At 44.7% G+C, this 18041-nt stretch overlaps 1 protein-coding gene and 1 pseudogene across 1 annotated transcript; one reads left to right on the top strand and one right to left on the bottom strand.

Moving 5' to 3' along the window:
* The first annotated feature begins 8401 nt into the window (after positions 1 to 8401).
* On the top strand, positions 8402 to 8820 carry Rpl35a-ps3 (ribosomal protein L35A, pseudogene 3; annotated as a pseudogene).
* A 6777-nt stretch (positions 8821 to 15597) lies between these two features.
* Positions 15598 to 16948, bottom strand: Diablol1 (diablo, IAP-binding mitochondrial protein like 1). The gene is made up of 2 exons (XM_087551653.1): positions 16756 to 16948; positions 15598 to 16719 (listed from the first exon to the last, which is right to left on the bottom strand). Exons 1-2 carry the CDS (start codon positions 16930 to 16932, stop codon positions 16183 to 16185), a joined length of 714 nt encoding a protein of 237 aa, XP_087407779.1. The 5' UTR covers positions 16933 to 16948; the 3' UTR covers positions 15598 to 16182.
* Positions 16949 to 18041: the final 1093 nt, after the last annotated feature.

Genomic DNA, 18041 nt, shown 5'->3' with positions numbered 1-18041 from the left:
CTCTTCTAGAGGTCATGAGTTCAATTCCCAGCAACCACATGGTGGCTCACAACCATCTGTAACGAGATCCGATGCCCTCTTCTGGTGTGTCTGAAGACAATGACAATGTACTCGTCATATATAAAATGAATAAATAAAATTAAAAAAATAGTTTAAAATGTGTTAGGAGTGGGTGCTGGGGATTGAAATTAGGGGCCCACACATGCCAAGCAGGCCACACCTGCAGCCCATGCAGCCCCTGATCACTTTTTTTTTTTGGTAAGACAGAGTTTCTCTATATAGCCCTGGCCGTCTGTGGTGACATTTTTATAAGTAAATTTGCAGTTGGGCTCAACATTGACCATAAATGTTTGAGTTCCTATTATGGCACCTTTCTGGCACACTCAGTCCAAGTTTACCCAAGGATACTCTTGTCTCATAGGTAGATGTAGTACATGGATCGGTCCAAGATACAAACATGAAATAATTACAAAATGCATACTTATGAAGTAGTTCTCGTGAGGGGTGGGGACGGTCTTTTCAAGGGTTGAGAAGGAATGTAAATTATACCTGTGATCTGTAATTATGAAATGACTCTAATGCCTGATACACTTAAAGGTACCCGCCTTTGATCCCAGCATCAGAGGTATGCAGACCTCTGTCATGGCACTTGATGGTCCTCTTACATGCTACCAGAGGAGAAGGGCATCATCAATATCTCCCAGGTACAAACCCTGTAACCTGCAGCAGTGACCAGCCTACAAGATACACTGATACAGTGGGGACACAAAGGTTACAGGAGTAGCCAAGCACTCGGATGGGATTTAAGGGTCACTCAAAGAGATGGAACCCACACCTGTGAATTGACCAAGAACCTGAGATTAGGTCATGGTCCTAGGGCAAAACCTACGTAGGTAGTTTAAGCTAGCCAGTGCTACATAGGAAGACCCTGACTCAAAACGAAAGAGGAAAAGAAGAAACTACTCTGAACATGATTTCTGATCATTGGAAGAAAGATGCTATTCTTCAAATAAAAAAAAAAAGTGGTCCAGTGCAATCCCTAGTACCAGAAGGAAAGATGGATAGAAAGAATAAAAGAGAGAGAGAAGAGAGAGGAGAGAAAGAGAAAAGAGAGAGAGAGAGAGAGAGAGAGAGAGAGAGAGAGAGAGACACCCCTGTGTTAGGGTGAGTTATGTGCTTTTGTGGAAGGGTTTGGTAGTAAGCTTGGGGATTTTGCAGGGAGACACCCTTTTCAGATACACATCTTGAAGACATGGAATGAGTATGAAATATCTGTTTGGGGGTTGGAGAGATGGCTCAGTGGTTAAGAGCACTGACTGCTCTTCCAGAGGTCCTGAGTTCAATTCCCAGCAACTACATGGTGGCTCACAACCATCTATACTCAGATCTGGTGCCCTCTTCTGGTGTGTCTGAAGACAGCTACAGTGTACTCACATACATAAAATAAATACATCTTTAAAAAATAAATCTGTTTGACATGCGAATGGGACCTGTAACTTGGCAGCAGGTCAAAACCAGTTAACATGCTCTGTGACATCCTTGACGCTATCTCCTCGGCATAGGTCAGGCGCAGTACACAGATCACACACGCGTGGACTCTGCCTTGGATTTTATGTCAGCTATAGGACCTCAGACATAGCTTCCAGGGTCTCAGTAAGACATGCCTGTTCCAAAAGTCACCATACTCAGGAAATCCCAGCACTGTGGCTCCGTTAAGGTATATATAGTTCTCTCATTCCAGGTATAGTTTACCATTTAGAGGTAATTTCCACCATAAATAGTGTTGCCTAGCAACATAGTAAATATATGACTCTTATCAGGTTGTCAGGGAAACGGAGATAGAAAAGTTAACTAAAGGTCAAAATTTCATAGAGCAAATAAATCTTTTTTTTTTTTTTTTCGGAGCTGGGGACCGAACCCAGGGCAAGCGCTCTACCACTGAGCTAAATCCCCAACCCCAAATAAATCGTTTTTATTTGATGATATATGAAGTAATTGCACAGCAGACACTCCACCTAATTCTTTTCTTAGCAGGTAATATATATATATATATATATACATACACACACACACACACACACACACACACACACTGTAGCTGTCTTCCGACATGCCAGAAGAAGGCATTGGATCCCTGTGGGTACTGGGAATTGAACTCAGGACCTCTGCAAGAGGAGGCAGTGCTCTTCACCACTGAGCCATCTCTCCAGCCTCTCCACCTAATTCTTTTTTTTTTTTTGAGCTGGGGACCGAACCCAGGGCTTTGCGCTTCCTAGGTAAGCGCTCTACCACTGAGCTAAATCCCCAGCCCCCTCTCCACCTAATTCTTATAGCCAGACGACTTTCTTATTAAAATATAGCCATCACTTGGGGCTGGAGAGTTGGCTTGGTGGTTAAGAATATTTGCTACTCTTCCAAGGACTGAAGTTCAGTTCCCAGCACCATGTTGGACAGCTCACATCCACCTGTAACTCTAGGTAGAAGGGGTCTGATTCCTTCTGGTCTCCTTGGGTACCCGGGCTATATGACATACATTATACACATAGACACACATACATAGAAGCAAACAGCAAACAGCAACTTTTTCCCCCTGTCTTAAGTACTGTTCTTCTTTGTGTTTATCTTTCTATGAGTGATACAGTTTGCCAAATGTTTTGAAGTATGTCTAAGAGTTGGATAAGCAGTCAGAATGGAGCCATCAGAAATGCCATGTATCGGGCTGGAGAGATGGCTCAGTGGTTAAGAGCACCGACTGCTCTTCCAGAGGTCCTGAGTTCAATTCCCAGCAACCACACGGTGGCTCACAACCATCTGTAATGGGATCGGATGCCCTCTTCTGGTGTGTCTGAAGACAGCGACAGTGCACTCATATATAGTAATGAATAAATCTTTAGAAGATGTCATGTATCACCAAGTGTACATGGTACTTGAAGGTGCTCCTGCATGCTACGAAAGGAGAAGAGATTCATCAATATCTCCCAGGTACAAACCCTGCAACCTGCAAGAGTGACCAGCCCACAAGATACACTGATACAGTGGTGGCACAAAGGACATGGGAGGCCCAGTCAGAGATGGAACCCACACCTGTGAAGTGACCCAAGAACCTGGGATTCGGTTGCAGACCTAGGGGAAAACCTTATACTATTGTTCTCCTAAGGAACATAGCAACAAAATAACTCGTCATGACATCATGCTGTACCAATAAATCAGTTCCTAACTCAGTCCTCCTCAGAGAGCCTTCTTGTGGTAGTCTAACACAGACTTACCACCAGACAATGTGAATGGAGGGGGAGATTTTGGAGCACTCAGTCCCAATGGGATGTCTTCGTTAAAACCTCCATGTACCCTGCAAGGTTCAGGGATGTATGTGGCAGACGAGGTGGAATGATTGTTAGACACCCGGGTGATGGATGAGTCTCAGGAAACAGCGCCTTCCAGATACAAGTCTGGTGTACGTATGAACTCACAGAGACTGTAGCAGCGTCCACAGAGCCTGCACGGGTTCAAGCTAATAGGGTAACGACACTGAAAGGGACAAGTAGGTATGGACTCACATCCCTAAACAAGATACTATCTGAAACTGAGACCTGCTGGCAAAGGAAAATCAGTTTTCTTCAATGGAAACATCTCAGGGCAGGCCCCTGCCCCAGGAGCAGCTGGCCAACACAAAAGCCCACGAGTATTTTTGTAGACTTTTTGTCTCATTTTGCTTTGTTTGGGCATTTTTTTTCCTTGTTACGCTTCTGTTTGTTTATTTTTATTTCTAATTTTGTTTTTGTTTTTGTTCTGTTTTTTAAGATTTTTTATTTTATGGATGTGAGTACACTGTCGCTGTCTTCAGACACACCAGAAGAGGGCATCAGATCTCATTACAGATGGTTGGGAGCCACCATGTGGTTGCTGGGAATTGAACTCAGGACCTCTGGAAGAGCGGTCAGTGCTCTTAACCGCTGAGCCATCTCTCTAGCCTCATTTTTGGTTTTTGTTGTTTGTTTCCAGACAGGATCTGTCTACACAGCCCTGGCTGTCCTGGAACTCCCTATGTAGACCTGGCTGGCCTTAAACTCACAGAGATCTGCCTGCCTCTGCTTCTGCCTGGGCTTCCTGAGGGCTGGGGTATTAAAAGCATGTGCTACCAGACCCAACCCCATTTTGGAGTTTTTACTGGAGGTTTTGTTTTTGCTTTGTTGGTATATTTCTTGTTTTGATTTATTTTGTCTTTTATTTGTTTTTGTTTTTGTTTTTTTAAAGAGAGAGACAAAAAAGAAGGGAAAGTTGGTGGAAGAGAAGTGGGGAGAATCTTTGAGGAATTGGAGGAGGAAACACAATTGGTGAGACAGGATTCAATGAAAACAATTCTTTAAGAAGTATGTCACGAGGCTGGGGAGATGGATCAGTGGTTAAGAGCACTGGCTGGGGTTGGGGATTTACCTCAGTGGTAGAGCGCTTGCCTAGCAAGCTCAAGGCCCTGGGTTCGGTCCCCAGTTCCGAAAAAAGAGAAAAAAAAAAAAAAGAAAAGAAAAAAAAGAGCACGGACTGCTCTTCCAAAGGTCCTGAGTTCAATTCCCAGCAACCACATGGTGGCTCACAACCATCTGTAATGGTATTCCAGGTCCCCTTCTGGTGTGTCTGAAGAGAGATACAGTGTGCTCACATATTTAAAATAAATAAATCATAAAAATTAATAAAAATCCTAAATAAAAATAGAACACTCCCTAGTCTTCCTAAAGTTCTGAGTTCAATTCCCAGAGCCTTCATGGCAGCTCACAACTGTCTAATGCCCTCTGTTGGTGTGCAGATGTACATGGAGACAAAGCACCCATACATAATACATATATAAATATATGGTTATAATACATAAATAAACCTTTTTTTTTTTTAATGTCATGGATCAGGGGCCTTGAGAGATGCCTCATTGGCTAAGTGCTAAGAGTACTGACTGCTTTTCTATTAGGCCCGGCCAGGTGCAGTCTCAGCTTTCTTGTGGTGCCTCACAACCATCTGTAACAACAGTTCCATGAAGTCTGACCCACTCCTCTGGCCAAGCAAAACACTCATACATAAAAATGTAAACGGACCGGCTGGAGACAGGCTCAACGTTTAAGAGGACTGCCTGTTCTTTCAGAGGACCCAGGTTCGATTCCCAGCACCCCATGACAACCCATAACTGTCTCTAATTCCAAGATGTGACACTTTCACATAGATATACATGCAGGAAGAATACAAATGCACATAAAAAAAAAAGGAAAAGGAAAATGTTTAAAATATAGATAGTTTTTTTTTTTTGTTTTGTTTTTTGTTTTTTTGGGTTATTTTTTTTTTTTTTTTTTTTTGGCAGCTCACAATTGTCTGTAACTCCAGACCCAGCAGATCTGTGACTCTCTTCCATTAATGGCCAGGCTCCCAAGTGGTATGCAGACATAAGTGCAGGCAAAACACCCATACACATAAGATAAAATAATCATTATTTTTAAAAGTTCAGAGTCAGCAAGGTGATGGTGGCACAGGTCTTTGATCCCAGCACTTGGGAAGCAGAGGCAGGCAGATCTCTGTGAGTTCAAGGTCAAGCTGGCCTGATCCCCCCATCCCTCTCTCTCTCTCTCCATAGACAGACAGATATATATAGATATATAATGTGTAGCTATATATATATTCATCGATGATGCTCAGAATCATATGTATTTATTATATAGGTGCATATGTCTTACTATAGGGAAGTTACTGACTGAAAACTTATGAGGCTTCCACCTGCTGTGCTGTGAAGGGAACCTGTGCTCACCCAGGAACCAGCGAGCACTGTGCGTCATGGTCGGTGTCATGAAGTGCGTGAGTCCCCTTGTCTGCTTCAGTTGCTCCTGGAACATCAGTAGTGAGGAGAGTTCATTATTTATTCAACAGTCACCCAACCATTATTTATGAAGTTCTTACTGAAGGCCAGAGTCTGGTTTTGCAATGAGTCAGCACAATCCCTGCTTTTAAGGACCTCGATATCAGGGAGACAAGAATTAGAGCAGTTATGGGTGACAGCTCCGAGGATATGTGGGTGGGAGCCCTTACCCAGGCGTCCAGCCTCACAAAGGCTCTCTTCTCTAAGCTGCCTTTACTGGGGCCCCTTCCAGTGATCTTCTGTTTATAAGCAGTTTAAATTGTTCCTGAAACTTCTCGCCTTGCCCGAACATGGTGGCTCTGGACATGGGCAGTGTTTAATTGCTTGTTTAGATGTGTACACATGGTATACACACTTCAGGGCTAGAGATGTTGCTCAGTGGGTAGCATGGGCCTGAGCACACCTCCTATTCCAGATGTTGTAGCCCTGGGGAGGTGGAGGCAGGTGGTTAAGGAGTTCAAGGTCATCTTCAGCTGCATATAGTTTGAGACTAGCCTGGGGTGAGGGAAACACATTGTAGCACTGCAGGATTTCAGATATATGGAGCATTTCAAAAAAATATCTCCAGGGGTTGGGGATTTAGCTCAGTGGTAGAGCGCTTGCCTAGGAAGTGCAAGGCCCTGGGTTCGGTCCCCAGCTCCGAAAAAAAAAAGAATCAAAAAAAAAAAAAAATATCTCCAGGGATTGGGGATTTAGCTCAGTGGTAGAGCGCAAGGCCCTGGGTTCAGTCCCCAGCTCCAAAAAAAAAAAAAAAAAGGAAAAAAAAATATCTCTAGCATCCGGGCTGGTGAGATGACTCAGCGAGTAAGAGCACTAACTGCTCTTCCAGAGGTTCTGAGTTCAATTCCCAGCAACCACATGGTGACTCACAACCATCTGTAACGAGATCCGATGTCCTCTTCTGGTGTGTCTGAAGACAGCGACAGTGTACTCATACACATAAATAAATATTAAAAAGCAACAAAAAAACCATCAACATTTACACAGGACAGTGTTAAAAGACTATAGTAAAATCATTTATTGTTAAAAAACATTTGTCAATTAAAACTGAATTTAAATCAACATCATATCTGTTGTTTTGTTGGTTTTCTATGATAAAAGGAAAATATTCTTACTGTGACAAATTGGGAAAAGTTCTGGACTGGGTCTGGCTACCCATGTGAAGTAGTTTAATACCCAGAGATCAGGACAGCTCTAGGGAAGGATTGACAAAGGATTTCAAGGCTAGGAAGGACCTGAAGCAAGGTCTGCTTTGCAGAGACATGGAATGAAGCGTCTTGCTCCCCCACTGCTGGGCTCAGAAACTAGGCCCGGAGAGGGTCATGTCGATAACAAACACGTCAGGGCAGGCAGAAAAGTCTGTTCACAGATAGCATTTGTTACCGTGGTCACCTATCAGACCAAACTGCTGCTTGGACTTGTATGATAAAAAATGCTTTGTGTGGTCACGGCCTGCATTCTCGTCATGCTTAGGCAGGGAGAGGGGAAGCCCCAAGTTGAGTGTAGGGGAAGTTAATTTAATTTCTTTGCCCTGTAATCCTCTTTTATATCTCGGCGTTGTTAATACCACCATCATAAACACACACACACACACACACACACACATACACACACGCAAATAATGTAAACTGAAATTTCCACTATCTAGGTACTTGCTCTGCATTTTTTTTTTTTTTTGGTTCTTTTTTTTGGAGCTGGGGACCGAACCCAGGGCCTTGCGCTTGCTAGGCAAGCGCTCTACCACTGAGCTAAATCCCCAACCTAGGTCAATTTATCTTATCTAAGTTTGTAGTTTATATCATTATCAATGGTGAGTTTATTGTGTGGATGTTTCGTGGAATGAGAGTTTAAGATATAACTCTGATTGCTAAATTACAAGCTTATGGAGTTTTGATTTTTTTTTTAAAGATTTATTTATTTATTATATATAAGTACACTGTAGCTGTCTTCAGACACACCAGAAGAGGGCATCGGATCTCTTTACAGATGGTTGTGAGCCACCATGTGGTTGCTGGGAATTGAACACATGACCTCTGGAAGAGCAGTCGGGTGCTCTTAACCGCTGAGCCATCTCTCCAGCCCCTGGAGTTTTGATTTTAACAGGATGCTGGGGGATACTGGGAGTTGTGACTAGAACCACAGTGGGCAGATGCTGGGAATGTGAGCAGAATTTACAACCAGAGAGTTCCAAGAGGGTGGCTGCTGCTGTGCTCAGTGAGTAGCTGGCAGCAGCATGAGATGGCGAATCAGGTTGAGACGCTTTGCTCTTTGAGATAAAAGTACCCCGCAGATGCCATGTGGCCCTACAGGTGTTGGCACCTGCACAGATTGGTAGATTATTTTATTAATATTTACTTCAACACCATAGAACATAGAGAGATCCCGTCTTTAAAAACATCATTAAAAGGGGTTGGGGATTTAGCTCAGTGGTAGAGAGCTTGCCTAGCAAGCGCAAGGCCCTGGGTTCAGTCCCCAGCTCCGAAAAAAAAAAAAAGAAAAAAAAACATCGTTAAAGCTCTTTCCGCCATCTTGGCGCCTTTGGAGGCCTGCTGGGAACAGGACTTCTAAAAAAAAACCACAAAAAAACAGTATGTCTGGAAGGCTGTGGTGCATGGCCATTTTTGCTGGCTACAAGCGAGGCCTCCGGAACCAAAGAGAGCACACGGCTCTTCTTAAACTTGAAGGTGTTTATGCCCGAGGTGAAACTGAGTTCTACTTAGGCAAGAAGTGTGCTTATGTGACAAAGCAAAAAACAATACAGTGACTCCTGGAGGCAAACCAAACAAAACCAGAGTGATCTGGGGGAAAGTAACTCGGGCTCGTGGAAACAGTGGCATGGTTCGTGCCAAATTCTGAAGCAATCTTCCTGCAAAGGCCATTGGACACAGAATCTGTGTGATGCTGTACCCATCCCAGATTTAAACTAATGGAGAGTAAATAAATAAAAGTAAAAAAAAAATCATTAAAAAAAAAAAAACTGGGGCTGGGGATTTAGCTCAGTGGTAGAGCGCTACCTAGGAAGCGCAAGGCCCTGGGTTCGGTCCCCAGCTCCGAAAAAAAGAACCAAAAAAAAAAACAAAAAAAAACCTACAAAAATAAATGAACAAAAAACGTTTGAAAGTAAAAATAAAAGTGTTTGAAAGTAAAAATAAAAACGTTTGAAAGTAAAAAATTTCAATTTTCTTGAAATTTTTTTTCCCAGGGCTCAGTTGGTAGTGTGCTTCCTTCATGGACATGAAGGCCTGGGTTTGAGTCCTAGCTTCTCAGAAACTGGGAGATGAACCAGGAAGGTTAGAAATAAGATTATTTTACCGCTCCTCCAGAGGGCCTGTGTTCGGTTCCCAGCACCCATGGCAGCTCACAACCATCTGTAACTCCAGTTCCATGGGTTGTGACTCCCTCTTCTGGCCTCTTCAGGTACTGCAGGCAGGTGGTATACACACACACACACACACACACACACACACACACACACACACACACACACACACACACACACACACACACACACCCTGGCAGATTATCACAGGGTATATAGCCAATCTCAGCTTTGAGTTCTATAGCCAATCTCAGCTTTGAGTTCTAAAGCCACATACTTTCCATAATAAAGTCTGACTTTACTTTTGGTCACTAAGTTTCCAAGTGGCTTTACTTCATCTTAAACAGGCATTTGTCAAAACGTTTTGTGTTTTTTTTTTGTTTGTTTGTTTTGGTTTTTTTTGTTTGTTTTTGGTTTTTTTGGTAAAAGAAAGTCAGGGGTGGTAGCACAAGTTAATCCCAGCAGTCAGGAGGCAGAAGCAGGCAGATCTGTGTGAGTTCCAGGCCAGTCAGGGCTTTATAGAAAGGCCATGTCTCAAAAAAATATGAAGGGGAGAATTCAAAATTGGTAATCATCTTGACCATGAACAAACAGAGATTGATAATTCTCTTAAAAGGTGGGAAGTAACCAACATGGTTTCTAATGCCTGTCATCAACCAACATGGCTGCTTATGCCTGCCATCCTACCATGTGGTAGACAGACAGGTATGATGTGAGAGCTCACTATGAATTTGAGGCCAGACAGAGCTACATAGCAAGACCCTGACTCAAGCTGTGGTGGTTTAAATATGTTTGGCCCATAGGAAGTGACACTGTTAGGAAGTGTGGCCTTGTTGGAGTGGGCGTGGCCTTGCTGAAGTGGGTGTGGCCTTGTTGGGTTGGGTGTGGCCTTGTTGGAGGAAGTGTGCTACTGTACAGGTGTGGTTTGAGGGCTCCTAGTGCTCAAGCTCTGCCCAGTACAGAACAGTCAGTCTTCTCCTTGCTGCCTTCAAGATCAGGATGTTGAACTCTTGATTTCTCCATCCACAAGTCTACCTGTATGGTGCATGATGGTTCCCACCATGATGATAATGGACTGAACCTCTGAACCTGTAAGCCAGTCCCAATGAAATGTTTGCCTTTATAAGAGTTGCCTTGGTCATGGTATCTCTTCACAGCAGTAAAACCCTAAGACAGAAGTTGGTTCCAGGGACTGGGGTTTTGCTGTGACAGGCCTGACCATGATTTGTTTGGAGGAATGTGGAATTGGGGACTTAAGATTTGGAAAGCCATGGGATGCTTTAAGTGTGACTGAATGGGCCATCACAGTAGGAATATGGGAGACATTGGTGCTGAATGTGATTTGAATTCTGGACATTGCTCTCAGGATGTTTCAGTGAGGAATGTTGCTGCTTTTTGCCCTTGTCCAAAGAGTCTGCATGAAGCTAAGGTAAAGAAAAGAGATTTATACTCAATGTATTGGCAAAAGAAGTCTCAGAACAGCCCAGCATAGACTTTGTCCTCTGGTTTCCTCTCAAGAACAGCATTTCGTAAAGTGTAGCGAGCTTCGAAAAGAAAAATGTGAAATGTATGGTTCAAAGAGTAAAGGGGCACCAGGAAGTGGAATGAAGCTAAATCCTGTGTTCAAGGATATTAAGTGGAATTGAGGGAGTGTTGACACCTCCAACAAGCTAAGCTTATGTATTTGCAGGTGCATGAGGGGAAGTTATACCATGTTAAGCATCATTATGACCTGATTATTATTTTTATTTAGATACAAGGAGATATGATTATGTGTCAAGTCAACAAGGGATGGATTGTGATGGTTATTCTAGACTTGATTAAGATCTATAATGAAAAGCCTCGGTACAGGCATGGTGGAGCACCTTTATTCCTAGGAGACAGAAGCAAGCAGATTTCTGAGTTTAATGCCAGCCTTTTACAGAGCAAGTTCCAGGTAAAGAAAAACTTAACATCCAGGTGTTGTGGTGCACACTTGTAATCCCAGCATTCAGGAGACAAGAGCCCTGCAGATCTCTGAGTTCAAGGTCAATCTATAGAGCAAGTTCCAGGACAGCCAAGCTTAGGCAGAGAAGGAAGGAGTTGGAAAACAGAAAGCTGGTTATGATGTAATAGAACAAGGAGACCAAGTTCCAGCTCGTGCAAGCAGCAGAACTTGACAGCTTTGGCCGTGTGGCTCTGACTTTAGAGTTAACAGTAGAAGGGACTACTGGGACAATTGATGCTGGTCAGCTGGAGCTAAGAAGTTAGTGGTGATTAAGAAGAGACCAGCATTGCTGAGGTGAAATCTTCTGGAAAGCGTTTTCTGAGAGCACAAAGAAGCTATGTTCCAGAGGTGGCCAAGGTTGTACTTCATGTTGGGTAGCTGGACTTGGTAATGAATGAGTCACCCAGGTGATACTGGTTTTGAAGATATGAAGGGGTCATGGAGAGCAGCTGAGGCTTGACACTGTGAGAGTCCAGGAAAGGACATTGGTGAAGGTGAAGGTGCAGCCTCAGTTGCAGTTGACAGCCCAGGACCTTAGGGGTTATGCATTTGGAGTTGAGGCTTGGCACCATGAAAGGAGCCTATGAGAGGCTATTGGTGAAGCCTACCTGCAGTAGGAAACCTCAGTGTATTGGAGATGCCAGTACCATGGGATGAGCACCAAGAACAGCATCGGCAGTGGAGTGAAGTCAACCAGGAGAGTATTACAGAGCTATCAGAAATGATTCGAGCCCTTTGGAGGAAGCCAGAAGTTCATGTGTGGATGCTAGACATTGGAACAAGAAGCTGTGAAGTTGGGCTGGAGAGATGGCTCAGTGGTTAAGAGCACTGACTGCTCTTCCAGAGGTCCTGAGTTCAATTCCAAGCAAACACATGGTGGTTCACAACCATCTGTAACAGGATCTGATGCCCTCTTCTGGTGTGTCTGAAGACAGCTACATATAATAAATCTAGAAGAAGAAGGAGAAGGAGAAGGAGAAGGAGAAGGAGAAGAAGAAGCAGCTGTGAAGTTGGAATTGCCTTGGAGACCCTAAGATGTTATAGATCCCAGAGCCATGAGATCCCTATCTAAGAAAGCTGCTAACAGGGAGTGAAACCTGTTCAAGAGAAAGAATTGTGTTCTGTCAACAAAGCTTAAAGGAGTTGGATATCAGACATACAGAGTTTGGCGTTTACCCAGCTGGTTTTCTGTCTTGCTTTGATCCAGTATTTCCTCGCTATGACATTTTGGAATAGTAGTGTATATTCTTTAATGTTTGAAATATGTGATCTGCTTTTTAATTTCAATTTTATAGAGGATTGCATTTAAGAGATTAAATGAATCTCAGAAAAGACTTGAAAGGTTGAACTTGTAACATTGTTGAGACTGCTATAACCTATAGATACTTTTGAAGTTGGACTAAATGCATTTTTCATTATGCTATGGCTAGGTATGACGCCTCCACCCCCATAGACTCATATGTTTGAACAAGCCAGTGGGGGGCAGGGAGTAGAATGTGGTGGTTTGTATATGCTTGGCCCATGGAGGGGCACTATTAGGGGGTGTGGCCTTGTTGGAGGAAGTGTGTCATTGTGCAGCTGAGCTTTTAAGGGCTCCTAGTGCTCAGGCTCTTCCCAGTACAGAACAGTCAGTTTTCTTCTGGCTGCCTTCGGATCAGGATGTAGAACTCTTGGTTCCTTCAGCCCCAATTCTACCTGTATGATGCCATGCTTCCCACCATGAAGGCAATGGACTGAACCTCTGAATGTGTAAGCCATGCCCCAATTAAATGTTGTCCTTTATAAGAGTTGCATTGTTCATGGTGTCTGTGCACAATAATAAAACCCTAACTAAGGCACAATCCTTCCTCCCCTCAAAATGAGGAACTTCGGGGACTGGATTGGTCAAGTCAAGTCTGTTCCTCTGGTCTAGTGGTGTCCATTTGTGTCTAAACACACACACACACACACACACACACACACACACACACACACACACGCACACACACACAAAGAACTAAAACCAAAAGATGGTAAAGCAATAAATGAGTGGATTTAACCCATACAACCTGAAATTTACTTATTCCTGCTCTTAGCATTTTATCTTAATGTTTTTAAAACATATGTACATATTTGTGTTTTAAAACGATTTCAGGGGAACAACGGTTTCAAATATTTCTCATTCGAAGTCAGGAAGTTGGTCCAGCTCCAGCAGTATATTGATATAATTTTGCATTTTTTAAAATGGCGAAGCTGCGTTTATTTAAGATTAGCTGGGCTTGCTGCCTGCTCTTGAGAAAACATTTATAGCCTGTGAATTTTTTTTCAAAGATTCCGCATAACAATATAGAACTGTTAATGTTAAATACTCTTTCCATCTGCCTCAAAACTCATTAGCTTCATTTAGCATAAGAAGGAAAAAAAATAGACCGGTACTCTGTTACTAGTAATAGAGTTAAGCCTCTTCTTGCTTCTTGGTTTTTGCAAATAAAGTTTTATTGCAATAAAGGGTCCTCTGTTCCATTCTGTGTTGCAAATGCCAGCTTTTGCATTGCAGTGGCAAAGTTCAGTGCTTGTGACAGGCACCTTTCCTCTGCAAAGCCTAAAATGTTTGCGATCGTTCTGAATGAGATGTCCTCCATTTGAACACTTGATCCCCAGTCAAACAGTGGTTGCTGTCAGAACTACTACTTCAGCATCATTTGGGGAACTAGGAGATAACTCAGGTGTGAGCGCTTTTTGTGACAGACCTCTAGACCCTAGCACAAGATGGAAATGCCATTTGGACTGTTAAAACTCAGCACGTAGACATCACCACCTGCAAAAAAATCCTGTATCCTTAGAAGCCCCAGTAAGCCAGATTCAGCCTCCTTTTAAAACAGTGAAAAGCAGAAAAACTTATGTATTCAATATGGCCACACTGGAATGAAACACAAAGAGATCAGGTGCCCTTCCAACACCATCTTTCTAGTCCTAACATAGGGGGGAGTACAGTTTCAATGGAGGGCAAGCAGTAGCCTTAATCAGTCCTAGTCAGGGTGTGGTTCTGCCTATCACTGACCAATCACTGCTTGGTTCCAGTTAAAGTCCCTTCCCTTCTCACGTAGGCAGGCCCCCCGGTTTGGTTGGCGGCAGCCTTCAGCCTTTTCCATCCCCTAATATGGGAAACCTGGGGGAGAAGGGGTGGAATGCCAATTTCCAGGGCTTCTTGGTTCCAACAGTCCACATAGCCAGAATGAGAGACCCAAACACCTTTTTTTTTTTTCTTTTTTTTTGGGGGGGGGGCTGGGGATTGAACCCAGGACCTTGCGCTTCCTAGGCAAGCGCTCTACCACTGAGCCAAATCCCCAACCCCCAAACACCTTTTAGAATATCCTCATTCCCTTCAGGCATTTGAGTTCCAACGGGAGAGAGTTAGTGAGAAGGAGCCGTTTACTATTCAATTCCATCTACTGGATACATCCAGGATATGCAAGTCATTAGAGACAACCACTTGTGTCAGCTGCAAGGGGGACTGGGCTGACTGTTGGTTTAACGTAGCCCAGGCTGGCCTTGAACTTCTTGTTCAGTCGAGGGATGACCTTGAACTCCTGTTTCTTGCCCTGTTGAGGGCTGGAATTACAGGCGTGCACCGTCACACCTGGCTAAGAACGGGCTTCAAAATGTTAAATTTATGAGGAGACACATCGACGTGTATGTTACTACAATGAAAAGAGAAGGCTAGTTAACTGTTCTGGACTCTTGGAGGACCTCATGAGGGAGGAGGCTTCCCGGGAGCCACTGCGAGGATAATGGCCACGCTGTCGCCCAGCCTCCACCCGCCCGGGGAAAGGCGCCTGAGTCTCCTGGCAGCAAGCACCGGAGGCAGCGGGAATGAGCTTGGGCGTTCCTGCAGCAGTCGGGCGCCAGGGCTCGGGAGGGTCAGGTCTGGGAGGCTGATTTATGGAGGATGTGAGGGTCTTGATTCGCTTCTGGCCATGCATCTTAGGCAGTACTATCGCAGAAGTCCTTCTTAGCGCTTGGTATTCAGTGGTCCAGGGTTTAAATCTGTCAGGACTCATTACTGATAATGTTCACTTTTGCCTTAAATTAAGGTGATGTCTGCCAAGATTCTGTGCTGGAAAGTTACCCCTGGCAATTAAAAAGACTTTCATACTTAAATCACCATTTCTCTTCTTTGGAAGTTGTTTTTAAGGTTTGTTTATTTTACATGTATGAATATTTTGCCTGCGCCCTTGTGCACCGCGTGTGTCCCTGATGCCTGGAGGACAGAAGAGAATGTCCGATCCCCTGGAACTGGAGTTGTGGGTGTTTGGGCGTTGCTATGTGGGTGCTGGAAGTTGAACCCCAGTTCTCTGGAACAGCAAGGGCTCTAAACTATTCCAAACCCTATTGTTCTCATTTTGAACATTTTAAATTTAATAATTTTTTAAGACTTTTTTTTTTAATGCAAACACCAAACTTCTCTTCCTTTGGATACAGCAGAGAAATTCAAAAAAGGAACGAACAAGAAGCACGTGTTGGAGAAGGTGCTGTGGGGAGCACCAGGGGAACTGTTCACACTGAGTAACGCCTTAGCTGAGCTGTGCTCACAGGGAGAAAGGACATTATAAACACAAAGAAATGTTACAAACCAGACAAGCTTCCCTGTGGAGGAGCAAGCAGTAATTCATACTTGAACATCTGAGTAACAGTAAAAACTGGAGTTAAACAGCTATTGAACCTAAGGGTGTGGCAGAAAAGGCCCCTCCTCCATTGGCCCCCGGTTGGTGAAGTGCTTTGGGAGTGAGGTAAAAGATCAAGAGAGAAGCTGTGTGAGGGACAGTGCAGAGCCAGGCCCAGAGAGGCTGCGAGCAGAGAGAAGGGGCCTGGCGCAGCTCGCAAAGGCTCTGGTCGGTCTGACTGTCAATGGCAGAACCTGTCAGCTTCTGCAGTTGGGACGTCACTGGGTGGATGTCATGCACCTGCCTTCCCCACAGAGTGGATGGACAGGGCACTGGGCTCGAGCCCTCAATCTTCTCGTAGGTAGGCCTCCTCTTCCTGGTCCGCCGCCTCATCGCTCGCTTCCTGTGTTTTCTGGCGCAGCTCTTGTGTCTGCACTTCCGCCAGCTTGGTTTCCGCCTTCTGGGAGAGCTGGCGCACCTCCTGCACCTGCGACTTCACCAACTGGATGTGATTCCTGGCGGTTATAGAGGCCTGATCTGCTCCAGTTTGATAGGCAGCCTCCGCAGCCATCTCTGAAAGGCTGACTGCTGTCATCCACGTGGTCTCCAGCTTCAAGTACTCCTGCTGCTTTGAAGTCATCTCAACTCTGGCTCCTATGATCACCTGCCACACCTCATCCTCCTCCTGGGAATTCATCTTCCCCAGCAAGCTTGTATACTGTCGGTACAGAGACACTAACGTGTAGACAGCCTTAGTATACTCGGTGATGGCTTCGATCAGTGCGTACGTGGTTTGAGACAGAAAGGTAGAGGTGCTGTCCGTCACCAAAGACACAGCCCTCCTCATCAGTGCTTCGTTGCTGAGAGACTGAGGCTCTGATTTCTTCTCTTCCTTCATTTCAGGACCAGGACAAAACACCTGAGCAATAGGAACGGCGCACAGTGTCACACCGAATCCAGTCAACATAGTTTTGTGCCATGGTCTTATCAATTCTGAGAAACAGCGTTTCTTAGAGTTAGCAGAGACAGGAAAACGCTGTCCGTACCTGAACAGAAAGGTTACGCTCCGAGTCATCCAACTCCTCAGAGCCGCCATCCCGCGGCGGACGGACGCCCTTAATAATTTTTTAAAGTGCGGACTCACCATTTCCGACTTTATTCCTCCGGTGTAATCTGTGGATGTCACTCACATTTAATGTTCCTGAGTCAGGCCAGTGAAAGGCCTTTCAAGCAGCTGTCTGTGTTTCCATTGATGTGTCTCCACTGGTCTTTGAATACTTCCTGCCCTCTGACACAGGATGTTCTTGTACATTCTCCTACCGGCCTTAGGCGCAGAATCCAGTACTTCTCCGGAGAGCCCTGGTCCTGCTTGATAAAGAACGTGTTATCTTGGGGTTGGGGATTTAGCTCAGTGGTAGAGCGCTTGCCTAGGAAGCGCAAGGCCCTGGGTTCGGTCCCCAGCTCCGAAAAAAAGATCAAAAAAAAAAAAAGAACGTGTTATCTTGAGACAGGATCTTCCTCTGTGACAGGCTTGCTTTGGATTTTGGAGTCTCCTGCCTCTGACTCCTTCGCGCTAGGATTATAGATAGGTACCACGAGGTCCAGCAGAGAGTGGGGATTTAGAAACCTCGATCTGAGCCCTGGGTGGTGGCACAGACCTGTAATCCTAGCACTGGGTGAACGGAGACAGAAAAATGTGGATACTTCTGAGTTGACCCCATCTTTAAAAAAGAAAAGGGGGTTGGGGATTTAGCTCAGCGGTAGAGCGCTTGCCTAGGAAGCGCAAGGCCCTGGGTTCGGTCCCCAGCTCCGGGGGGGGGGGGGGGGAGAAAAAAGAAAAGGCCAGTCATAATGGGTGGTATATACTTTTAATCCCAGCACATGAAGGCAGAAGCAAGACAGTCCACATAATCAATTCTGAGTTTCAGGCCAGTCGGAGCTAAACAGTGAGATCTGTTAAGAAGAACAGGGCAGGGGCTGGGGATTTAGCTCAGTGGTAGAGCGCTTACCTAGGAAGCGCAAGGCCCTGGGTTCGGTCCCCAGCTCCGAAAAAAAGAACCAAAAAAAAAAAAAAAAAAAAAAAAAAAAAAAGAAGAACAGGGCAAGGAGGGGGAGCAGGGGGAGGAGGAGCTCATTGCTTTTGCTTTGAGGCCCTCTCACTAGACATGTCTTTCATCCATCAAAAGGTGAGTGAGTTCTAAAACA

This window comes from Rattus norvegicus, chromosome 5 (assembly GCF_021556685.1).
Source record: "Rattus norvegicus strain SHRSP/BbbUtx chromosome 5, alternate assembly SHRSP_T2T, whole genome shotgun sequence".
In the NCBI taxonomy this organism is placed as follows: domain Eukaryota; kingdom Metazoa; phylum Chordata; class Mammalia; order Rodentia; family Muridae; genus Rattus; species Rattus norvegicus.
The sequence above is the reverse complement of the archived record's forward strand: the minus strand, read 5'-3'. Positions and strand labels throughout refer to the sequence as shown.

Bases quoted from the DNA above. Each gene is read 5' to 3' on its own strand.
- Diablol1 (XM_087551653.1), bottom strand. From the start codon at position 16,932: ATGGCGGCTCTGAGGAGTTGGATGACTCGGAGCGTAACCTTTCTGTTC. The intron at 16,720-16,755 runs GTGTTTTGTCCT...AAGGAAGAGAAG, and splicing joins GCGCCGTTCCTATTGCTCAG to AAATCAGAGCCTCAGTCTCT.